A 12,178-nucleotide genomic window follows, 5' to 3' on the forward strand; every position below is an offset into this window, starting at 1 on the left:
ATATTACAGTATGTGAGAGCTTAATATAATTTCTGTATACAGGTAGTAACTATATATGCCACATGCACTTTTATTACAACACATATCATAATAATAATGATGTTATGTCATGGTAACTGCATGACTACATTCAACTGCAGTATGTCACGTAAAACAGGGATGAATTTATGTGGAGGAACTGTGTCCAGGTAGCATGAAATCAAATGAAAAGTGTTGATGTTGGTGGACTGAAATTCTGTTGCGACTTCAACGTGCAGCTCACGGATGCGGTGAAATGTAAAACCATGATGTTGAACATAGCATTTTGAAGTACCAAAATTCTAAGATGTACCGGCTTCATTTAAATCTTCAAGGACGAGGGAGTGAAAACTATTAACAGACATTTTACTGTCTGCAAAACGTCTGCTTTATGACCGGTTAGGATATACTTTTCATGTAAGTGAACTGCCAATTTAACTGTTTAAAATAGAAACAAATATCTGTTTTCAGATAAATTGATCTCCAAGAATCAAGTGGAGGTAATGTAAGTAAGTAAAGTAAGTAAAAGTTACTAGGATTTAGCCCAAGGTGGCTTCAGTGTCGTCGTGACATTTCATTGTTAAATACATTAACATTTATTATTACCATAAACATCACAAAAGTACCGAACGTTGGTACAGTTGTACTGGTATTGACTCCCAGCTACGGTGAATAGGAACCAAACGGGTTCAAATGTGAAGGGTAGCCACCCCTACATGCCTCTTTATCTGTACACGTGTGCCACTGTTGATGTGAATGTATTTTTTTTTTCTCCCAGACGTTTTGTCCCTGAGTCATGGCGGACAGGAGAGCGGAGAAATCATGTGAAGAAGCCAGCAGATCGTTAGTCAGGCGAGAGTATGAGGCGGTAGTCAGTCACAGCACAGACACCTTGGCAGTCCTTACTCCCCAAGTCCAATCCACAGGCGCCCCCCTCTCGCTGAACCCGCCTTCCGGAAGCCTCCGCAGCCGAGCCCTGCTTTACCGCATCGCTGCCTTTCTTCAGTTGGTGAGTACTGTGCTCGGGCAACGTCTTTTCCCACACCTTAGAAATTGAAATAGTCCCTTAATGAATGCTCTTTAGCTTTAAAAAAAAAAAAAAAAAAATTCATTCATCATTAAACCAGAAGCACAGTGGATAGTGTTTGTCATGTCTGACACACATTTGCGAGTTTCTGGCTTTGAATCGGCTCAGGGCCATGACATGAGATGGGCCTAGACCAGTGATTCTCAATTATATGCTGTTAAGCAATTTCACGTTATGTTGTTATTAGGGGTGTAACAGTTTTTGTATTCGTCCCGTGCCGTCTCGGCTTCACGGTTCGGTGCACGCAGTCATACGACGAATACGTCTGATAATTAGTAACACAGTTTTTAACAGATCAAAATTATCAGCAGTCTCAAATGACTTATGCAAAAAGTCAAATAAACAACATGCCACCTAAACATTGCATGGTTCAGAATATAATCAAAGTAGAAAAAATAGACACATGCAGGCTTCACTCGAATAAACTATTCAACGAGTTCCTAAATTGAAACGACTCAGGAACTTTTTTATTGTCTTGCGCATAGACAAACTATCTTGTGCATTTGTCAATGAGAAAAAAGTCACTGTTAATCTTTTTGTGAATTATAAAATGATATAGTGGGTCTGTTTCCCACAATGGGCCTACAATGCATCTCCCTGCATGTGGCAATAATGCCACTTATACTGCGCTGTGTCCGCCTTGAATTCAGTAAATGCAGTGAGCCTCGTAAACTCACCATAGTCTCCCAATTGCTTGTTCTTCAAATGACGGATTAAGTTGGTTGTGTTGAAACTTTTGGCCATGTTCTCCCCTCGATGTACCTTTTCATGGCATATACAGTACAGTATTACAAGACGCAAATTCCACACACACAGCAGACTGTTTTGATCGGCTATGTTCACACCAACCATGGTGGGAGGGGAGCGTTTCTGGCGGCGCGTTTCAATTGGAGTCAGTGTAGCTCGCGCGGGTGGGTTATGTTGCGTTGCGGGGCGGCACGAGTGATGCTTTTTGAGCGTTGGGACCTTGTCGCGTATTAAACAAATGAACTTTTGCCATTTCGTCACAGCCAAACAGTGTCCTGTTCACTCGGAGGCTGTGTTTTTTTTTTTTTTTTTTTTTTTTTTTTTTTATTAAAAGAGTTTTTACAGTGGCTCTGTTTGGCTGTGTGACATACCGCAGTGTACGGGGGACCTTTGAGCTCCGGCTCTGTTTGGCTGTGTGACGTAGTATGCCCGATGTCGATTGGCTGCGTGTCCCACAGCTGCAAACGCATCTTCGCACAGCCCCCGCCCGCGCGAGCTACATTGACTCCAATTGAAACGCGCCGCCAGAAAGGCTCCCACCGCAGTTGGTGTGAACGTAGCAGCCGCACCTCGCAGTGAGCAGAGGGGGAGGGACGCAACACGGCTGTAGACTGCGAAGCATGAGCTGCGGGTGATCGGATGTTTTGATCGGCAATAAAAGGCTTTGATCGAATATTCCGATCACGTAATTTTTCACGAAAATCGACCAATCATGATCCGTGCCTGATCGATCGGAGCATCCCTAATATCGATCACATATATCTATCTACCAGTCTATCTTCACACATACGGTAGAGGTCCCTCTTAGCCAATGGGATGCCAGGAAAATGCTAGGTAATAGCCAATGGCAGAGCAGCTATGAGTATGTTGCGTTCAGGAAACTCTGGAGCTGCGAATAGCAGCCCATAATGTATTTTTACCTTTCATATCCTCAAATTTGTTTCGTAACAAGAGGCAATATTTTCCTGTTGAGGCGTTTCGTAACTTTTCTTATGAAGAGACGTTCGTAAGTAGAGGTACCACTATATATGTATATGTATATTTATACATGTATATTTATACATGTATGTGTATGCACACACGTAGAAAGATAGTGGAAGCGACTCCATTTTGAGGGCTAGATAGTGATTCTCTGAACTTCTGTGAAGGTCTGACCCCAGCAGCATGTCTAAAGTATATTTGTTGTGGCTGTTCCATTTCTTCTTTCTTTCCCAACAGAAAAAATATGATGAAGCAGATCAAGACTGCAAACATGGTAAGCATTTTGATAGAGAAGCTTGACAAGTTTACATTTAATGTTAAGGCTATAACGATTTAGACATTAACATTTAATTAATATTAGAATGAAATAGGGATGTTCAATACCACTTTTTTCAGACCGATACCACAAATATTTTTGATACATGAAATGGCACTTAGATAAATGCCAGATCATTTAAATGAAAGAGCCTTCTTATATTTCTGACAAAAGCCAGAACAGTCACTCTGCAATAGAGTTCAAGTCCAGAGAATAAACAAACTGCTCTCTCCATTAACGGAACCGGGAGAGACGACAATAGAAAGTTGAGCTGAAGTAGTTTACTTTTCTTCAAAATGTTAGAAAAATACAATACAATAAATACAACTTTATACAGTGCATTTCACAACAGCTACATCTGTAACAAAGCACTTTACATACAACAACAAAATGCCAATGATTTTTTTTTAGTGTTCTTGTTTTAACTCAAGTGTGAGTGGTCGTGAACTGAGTATGAACTTTGTATGATTTTATTAGTGACTAAGGCCCTATGTTCTCCCTTTTCTTTCTAACCTAGTCCTGGCAGAAGATAGGACAGGGGGAGACGGTTTCCTCCAGGCCAGCTTGAACTCAATGCAGTTGGATGGCAGCCTGCAGGATGTGGCCAGCATCCTTTCGAAAGCCTTGTTTGGAGAGCCAATGGTATGTTGTATGAACAGTATTTACTCGTATCTGCAGAGCCATCTTAGGCCAGGGTAAGAGTATACTACAAATTATACAATATTAGGTTGTTAAAAAAGCCTGGCGAAGTGTAGACAAGGCCAGAGCCACTGCCGCCATAATGTCTGCCAGCAAGAGGTAGCGTTTATCCTGCTCGTTCCATAGTAATGCTCGGTGTGATGATGTGCTGTCATTTTACATGGAAAATAATTGAGGTGTCGGCATCTGGCGATTGTCTTTGGGCAGTAGTGAACGATGTCATATCAGATTGTGATTCATTTTGACATTTCCATGTAAATATTAAAATATTCGATTATTGCTCTAACGAAATTCACGTTTTCCCTCCACTCCATTAAAAAAAAAAAATGTCCTTAAATACTTCATATCACAAATGATTGTTCTAATGAAATTCCTTTCTACATCTCCTTTTACAGAATGGCATTGTTGCAAAAGACATATCCAGATTAAAAATTCTGTTTTCAGAAATAGAGGTCAGTATCAAGTCGTCATACACCGCACTGTCATGCTTACATCCTTTTTCGTTAATGACCTTTTGGCAACCTTTAATTGCTGACTGCTTCAGGCTGTAGTCATTGTGGCATAGTTGTGACAGTTTAATCTCTCTCAGTCTAGTTTTCAGCTGTTTTGGATCTAATACTCATATACTAATACTAATAATTCCACTGGTCTGACTGCTTGTTATAGCTTGTTATACTGTATTCCTAGACATGACACAATCATTTCTCAGTGTCCTTCTCACCATCACCCCATCTTTTTGTCTGTCAGGCTGTAAAGAAGAGTGAGATGGCACCAGAATATACAAATGACCAGGAGGAGGGTAGGCAAAAGTTTGCACCCAACTTTGAGATGTGCTAAAAGGTTTCGATTCAGCCTTTTTAAACTGTTTGACTTTGCGTGCACTGACAGAGGTCCAAGATGGCTGGCAGTTCAGGCCCCCTCCTCGAGGAGTCACCAGCAGTGAGGAGTACACCCTCTGCAAAAGGTTAAAAAAAAAAAAGTGTGAATGTATTGTGAGTTTGGATGAGGAGTTGTAAAATGTTAGACCGATGTTAATAGAACTAGCAGCCAACCACACTCTTCATCTCTCCTTTAGGTACTTAGAGCAGGGTCTGTGTCGGTACGGGGCCCAATGTACATCAGCCCACTCGCAGGAAGAGCTGATGGAATGGCAGAAACGCTACGCATCACGTCTCATCCGCCTCAAGCAACAGCAGGAGAGCAAACACTTCACCGAAAATTACATGGAGACATTAATAGAGAAGTGGATGAACTCTCTCTCCCCAGAGAAAGTGGTATGGGACTCACTTGATAGAAAACACCAGATACTGTATTTTATTCACTATGAACTGTGCCAAGTGAAGGTGCATAATTTATGCTAAAAACATGACCTGTCTTTTATAATGAATTAACTACATGCATACCTTCAGATTTGAATTTGATACACTGCTTATGATGCATAGCATGTTCATAATTGTCGCAAACTAACCACAGGCCATAGGTTGACATTAACCTTAGTGCAAAAGATAATGAGTGTCAAACATGCATTAGAAATAAGTGTTCTTATAGGTGGTATAGCGCACTTTTAATTAGTTCTGATCCTCATTCCCTACGCGGGCGTCACAGAGAATTCAATTTCCTAAGTCTGTATTATTTTATCAGTAGAAGTAACTTGTGTAATTGTCAGGGTTTTCAAAATACTGTCGGCATTTCACCTGTTTATTATCCTCTTTTCCAGCTTAGTGACTCTTTAGAAGGAGTCAATGTTGAAACCAGCACAAGCCTCTCTCTCACTGTTACCACCAAAAAATCCTTCCACTCTTGGACCTTCTCACTGCTCTGCAAGGTAGGAACAAAGATGATTTGTTGGCAACAATCCTAATTTGAGTCAGTGCGTAATTAGATGAAAGGCATAGATGGACATTCGCATACTTTTCCACGGAAATTGGACGATCACGATCAGCGGACAATGGATCGGTGCACAACTACTTTGGAATGGTATTAGGTTGTTTTTAGATCATAACTTGGGCCGACAATCACTTGCATTTTTCTTTGGAGTAGGGCTCTGTCACTAGCCCCACGAATATCAGTAGATTACTGTCGTTGAGCCTGAATCAACAGCATTGTCATCCACAATGCCTATATTGCTTCTTCACACTAATTAAAATGTACAATCATGGAATTCTTAATCATTGATTAGTCAATTATGTATTTCCTAACACTCTAATACACCTTCATTGATAACCACCCCATGCATATTTCAGAATTTTAGCGTTGCGAATTTACAAAAAATGTCAAAAAATGCTATGTATTTTCTTTTCTAAGCCAACATTTTTCCGTCATCTGTCTGTGTGTCTTTGAGCAGCCTCCTAGGAAGCTATATCGCATAGCCCTTCTCTATGATGCCCACAGACCACACTTTTCCATCACAGGAGTCTCTGCTGGAGAGCAGATACAAACTGTGTCCGCTGGCTCCCAAGAGTGGACTCCACGACAAGAAACTGCAGGTATATCATTTGGTATATGGTACCCAATAAGGGTTTAACGGTACCTGTGGGTGTATTAATACGTTTCGGTATGGCATGTTCGGTTGGGTCCACTTGCGTTCGGTTCGGTCCACTTATTAGCCCGAGTTTATGCACGGGCGCTATTGACTGTTGCACGCGGAAGAGGAGGGCGGCGGCACTAAAGAGGAGCAAACGAATACGCAAACAAGCCAAAGCTCGAAGGTCCCCGTACACTGCGGTCTCCTGTTTGGGAACATTCTGGCTGTCCTGTTAAAACCGCCGATGGGGAAAGGTACGTGTATAAGTCCCAAAGTTGCATGCCGACATTGCTACATTAGATCGGCGGCTATGCTGGAGTAGCACGTCTAACATAACACTTAAAACGACATCATCCGACTTTGAATGTTTCTTAGACGAGGAAGCAAACAGTATTTTTAGCCAAAAACAAAGTACAACAGCTCTCTCTCCTTCGTTCTCCGCTGCTCCTCTCACTAGCCGTACGATGCATTCATGAACCTCGCAAACATCACAACTCAGCAAAACACAAATCCGACCACAACACAGATAACCCAATTCGTTACAATATGCTGTTGAACATTCAAAGATTTTAATGACTAAAGTGTAAATAATTTCATAAAGACTTTAAAGTTACTGTTTTTCATTATAAAAAGAGTTTTAATACAGTTAGCAATAATTGTAACTGTTATTATATGTATTTTTTTTCATCGCAAAAAGTGTATATATGTACTGTAATGACAACTTGTCTTTAACTTGAATACTTAGATGTGTCATAGTCATGGGTTGTTGCTGCTGAGTGTTTAAAGATTTCAGTGTCTTAATAATTTACAGAAGAGATCTTTATTGTTAGTGTATTTTTTATTCTGGTACAATTTCTTAGAATGTCACCCGACTGGTTCTCCTTTATTTATTTATTTTTCTAGAAAAAAAAATTACTTATCATCTTTTCAAAATAAACATTTAAAAAAAAAAATCAGTTTTTTTGGTACCGAAAATATACCCATCCAAAATTTCCAAGAAACCGAACCGAAAGGTGATTTAGCGTACCATTACACCCCTAGTACCCAATATTCAGAGTATAGATCTTTGATGCTTTTGTTCGCTGGGGAACTGGGGTTGCTTAGAGTGGAGAAGAGGAGGGGTGGTATCTTCCGACGACTGGGAGAAAAAAAATCGTTAGTCAATCTTGTGAAACGGTCGATGGATGTGTTATTACTTTGGCTGCTAAATGCTATCTTGGTTGATAGCTCAACTGTTGTAAACAAGTCAATACACTCACCATTTACACCACCAATTTCCTCGCTCCCCATTATCCAAGCCTGCTCTTTTATGGCTCAGTCCCGGCCGGTATTTGGCCTGGCTTTTTTTAAAAAAAAATTTAACCTCTCTGAGCACCGTTTGTCCAACAAATGCCACCAAAGGTTCACATTTGCAAGCCACGGTGAAATCGGCGAAGAAGCAGAATATGCGCTTGAAACCACAAGCGCTGAGCTTGCAGCAGAAGGCCAGTATTGGCCTGATATACAATACATACCTGGTATCGGTACTCACCTATCCCTAATTACTGATTGGTTGATATCTTATATGATGCAAGTGCACTTCCTTTTGTTTCTTCATATCGTCGCTGTCCTGTGAAAAACACTTGTGTCCAATTTTTGAAAATGTTTTAATTTACACTGCAATGCAATGGCTTAACGAGGAAACACGAATCACGTAAAAATAAGAAAAAGCACAGGACAGCGACGATATGTTGTTTTCAAATGCCATATGATGTAACTTGTCACTTTATGTGAAACAGTTCAAGTAAATTTAGTTCTTTACACTCCTTGTCATTTTTGCTGTACGGACAGTGGCGGCAGACAATGGCATCGACCACTGTGTCTACAAGGTCACTGTGGACTTCACCACAGAGATCTTTGGCACCTTCAGACAGACCATCGTTTTTGACTTTGGCTCAGAACCAGTGCTGATGCATCGAATCATGGTGGATGCTGCCTCTATTGAAGGTATGCCCACAACAGCTAAGTTGTTACATACACATCGTGCTAAAAAGAAACTACTGTCATTGAATGTAACTTACATGTGTTTTCTAGATATAGAACATCTGATGGCAGCCAGACAACAGCTCTTGATGACTGCAAAACGTTGGGACTCTTCCTGTAAGACTCTAGTTGGATTCACACCTAATGAGACCATGTGTGATCTGGAGCGCAGTCTTCTTTCCCGCTATCAAATCCCACTGTCAGCGGACCAGCTCTTTACTCAGTCAGTTCTGGACAAGACTCTGACCAGAGAAAACTACCAGGCCCGACTCCATGACCTTCTCTACATAGAGGAGATTGCACAATTTAAAGAAGTTAGCAAGTGAGTATTTTATATGTTTTTCTGCTTGTATCGTACATGGGCTTTCCTATAATTAGGGAGGTGGCTATACATAAATAATAGCACAATCTACAACAATAAAGAAGGCGGGGATTTTGGTCTGCCTGCCATTGTGGCTGTATTAGAAAGACATGGAATAGAAAAATAACTTTCATGCCCTACAAGCTTTCTTGTAGGTATTCCATCTCAAGCCGCAGTAAATCATTGCTTTTTTTCCCACAACTGGATGAAGAGTGTAATTTATCGTGCAAATATACTGGCAGTTGAGATAATAGTAAGACTAAAACTCTCTGTTTGCCAATCTTGATGCATCTACTAAATAAAATACTGCTATTGAAAATGTTCAGTTTTGATGTCTGAATGAATCCCAACCTACCACAAGGTGTCAGGCTTGACATTCATTGTGAATTTACAATGTCTTGCACACAATTCCACTTCCAGTAAAGTCTAATGACATGCCTGAGGTGGTACCTCAGATGAGGGGATTTTTTTTTTTTTTTTAATGAATGAGCAGACCTGATTTATTATTTCCTCTGTGTTACCTGATCAATTTAGGCCACTGACTCTTGTTTATAGGCAAAATCACAGAAATTCTCAGATTTCTGATGAAATCTGATGCATTTCTAAAGTGCAAATAGCTTTTCATTCCTGATTAATTTCAGCAGGAGATCATGTTTTTAATAAAAGTTCCCGATGAATCTGCTGACTGGCGTTGCAAGGAAACTTTGTTTCAGAAGTTGAAAAATAATCGAGAATACAAACGATAAACTGGGTGAGACAGGAAGATGAGACTACATAACATTACTTTCAATGTTTCAACTCCTGCCAAGGATTTTTTTTATAGTTGTATTATTTTACAGGAGAAATTTTATTTGCAATCCCATCATATTTAAGGATGACCATGCAGCCTCCTGGATTGTTCCAGTTCTGAGGGTCCTCTGTTATTTCAAATGTGTTGGTACTCTAATATTGTTTTTTTTTGTTTCCCAAGGTTTAACATCAAAGTAAACCTGCAGCTGGTATCCAGCTTCATGCTGACTGGCATTTCAGTTGGAGCCAAGTATGCCCAGAATGGACAACTCTTTGCACGTTTTAAACTCACGAAAACACTGTCTGAGGTATTGAGTCAGTGCATTTCCTATTGTAGTACTGCTTGCTACAGGCCCTCATGTTGCATTCTTTGTTAGCTAGTTCAATCCAGCAGTGTTTCTATCACCCCTCAGGACACACTGGCAGGACGACTAGTGATGACCAAGGTGAATTCAGTTCTCTTCCTGCCTTTGGGCTCGGAGGGCTTCAGTAGCCAGCCTTCTCCAGGGGTCAAAGAGCGAGTCTACGAAGCTGTGATTGAGGAGAAGACCAAGGAATACATCTTCCTCAGGATCTGCAAAGACTGCTGTGATGAACTGGGATTACTGCCTGACAGAAAAATCCAGGTTTGTGCTTCACAGTATATATAAAAAGTCTACACACATACATAAAATATATAACTTCTCTCTTCCGGACATGAAATCAGACTTTTTTAGGTCAATGGATTACCAAAACTATTTATATTTGCTCAATGTAAGAATACTAAGATGCAGTATGATTACAATGCCTTTAAACCACAGGTGTCAAGCTCCGGTCCTGGAAGGCTGCTCTCCTGCATGTTTTCCAATTCTCCCTGCTGCATCACACCTGTTTGAAATGATCAGTATAGTATCAGGCTCCTTCGGAGCTTGCTGATGAGCTGATCATCTGAATCAGTCATGTTGCAGCAAGGAGAGATGGAAAAGATACAGGAAAGCGGCCCTTGAGGACCCGAGTTTGACACCTATGGTTTATTAGATCACTTAATTCAGCCTCATTGCTTAATGCTAGTGTCGTTCTTCTACACATCAGACTAGGACTGCACAATTGTGGCTAAAATGAAAATCACGATTATGTTGATCAATATTATAATCATGATTATTCAGGGTTGTACAACGGTGGCCCGGGACCACTACGTGACAGATTCCGCCCACCCAGGTTCCACTAAAGCTGACCGGTATCTGACCGGGCCAGTACGAATTTCAAAAATCAATGCAAAGAAACCACATGTTCATTTAAAATTTTTAATATTCAATATTTTGGGTTGTATTTACTTGAATTGATCAGTCATCATTGATCTTTTTACCACACCGTACATTGTTTTTTGCGCGTCAGCTTAAATCCTTCCATAAGGAATGGCTTGAACAAGATATAAAGCCCAGAAAATGTCAAATGTTCAAATTAGTTAGATTTTATACTGGGGGGAAAAATATGCAAAACGTAACTACAAAAAAGGCTTAAAGCAACACACGTTTCAAATTTTATTTTCCTTCCTTGTATTAGGCAGTGTGTAAGAACTTTAAAAATTCAAATATCAATGTCATCTGATTCCTTAAGTATCAAAATAATGACATACCCTGTAAACTGCCATATTGGACATTTTTCACCAGTTTACATAATCACTGTGACGTGTTCAGTTGATGCTACTGTTCATTTGGATCTTGTTCCCTGGTCTATTGTGCTATACCATGCCGTATGGCATCGTCAAGTATTGCCATAATGAAGATGCCACTCCTAATAATCTCCCATTTCATAACCTTCCTTCCATTTTACAAGACATTACAAGATTTATATTTTGCACGTTTAAAATACAGTAAACACTACCCAAAGTACTGCACATATTAAAAGATAACACTATGAAAAAACAGAATAGATTAAAAAAAAAAAAAAAACACTATAAATTAAAACATTAAGATGCAATTGTCCAGCTCACCTCATGTTAAACACCAGCGCAAATAAATGTGTTTTTAAGAGTGACATAAAGCACTTAATAGTAAAGATTCGGAGCACTGGATTTCCCGGGTCGAGGCCGAGTGTGGCCTTTTAAAGCACCTCATTTTCGGATAGTCGGTGAATAGGGTACCCCATAGAAAGAGGGGGACTTCAGGGGAAAAAAATAACTCAAGATAACTACTACAGATTTAAATGTAATATATAATAACTTATGACCAATTAATTTTACCAAAAGCAACTCGGAACTCGGAATTGTGTTAGAGTATCTTGGTGACTTATAAAAGAAAACCGACAGATGTGACAAATTGCACCTAAACTGCACATTGGCCACTCATTTCTTGCTCTTTTAAGTCAGCCATAGAGAGGCTACATTTTTGTGATATTTTCAGAGGTTGAAGTGGGCTAAAGTAGAGATGTCCACATGCATTTTGAGGCCGATTGATCCCCTTTATTTTGACAATATTAGCGATGTATTTGCAATGATTTCAATGGACAAATAGTCTCCAATCCATCTCGTGACTGCCACCACAACGTGGAGGAGGGGAGGGAGGTGTGGCCATATTGCTCAATTACAGGAGGTGTTTTTAAACTCGTTAGTTTTGTATTGAATTCTCCAAAACAAACTGATGTAATTGAAAATGC

General features: G+C 40.1%; 1 protein-coding gene across 1 annotated transcript in view; it reads left to right on the plus strand.

The window, feature by feature from the left end:
- helz (helicase with zinc finger) overlaps positions 1-12,178 on the plus strand; it is a 44,858-nt gene that overhangs the window by 3,351 nt on the left and 29,329 nt on the right. Inside the window, exons 2-14 of the mRNA XM_086033801.1 lie at positions 797-1,027; positions 3,071-3,107; positions 3,667-3,791; positions 4,244-4,300; positions 4,596-4,647; positions 4,737-4,812; positions 4,924-5,122; positions 5,566-5,673; positions 6,193-6,334; positions 8,203-8,358; positions 8,446-8,716; positions 9,726-9,852; positions 9,958-10,170. Coding sequence (XP_085889927.1) covers positions 815-1,027; positions 3,071-3,107; positions 3,667-3,791; positions 4,244-4,300; positions 4,596-4,647; positions 4,737-4,812; positions 4,924-5,122; positions 5,566-5,673; positions 6,193-6,334; positions 8,203-8,358; positions 8,446-8,716; positions 9,726-9,852; positions 9,958-10,170 — 1,776 coding nt within the window. The 5' untranslated portion in view covers positions 797-814. The remainder of the gene's footprint in view (positions 1-796; positions 1,028-3,070; positions 3,108-3,666; positions 3,792-4,243; positions 4,301-4,595; positions 4,648-4,736; positions 4,813-4,923; positions 5,123-5,565; positions 5,674-6,192; positions 6,335-8,202; positions 8,359-8,445; positions 8,717-9,725; positions 9,853-9,957; positions 10,171-12,178) is intronic.

Source organism: Filicampus tigris, chromosome 6 (assembly GCF_054856515.1).
Source record: "Filicampus tigris isolate MCC_2025a chromosome 6, RoL_Ftig_1.0, whole genome shotgun sequence".
Classification (NCBI taxonomy): domain Eukaryota; kingdom Metazoa; phylum Chordata; class Actinopteri; order Syngnathiformes; family Syngnathidae; genus Filicampus; species Filicampus tigris.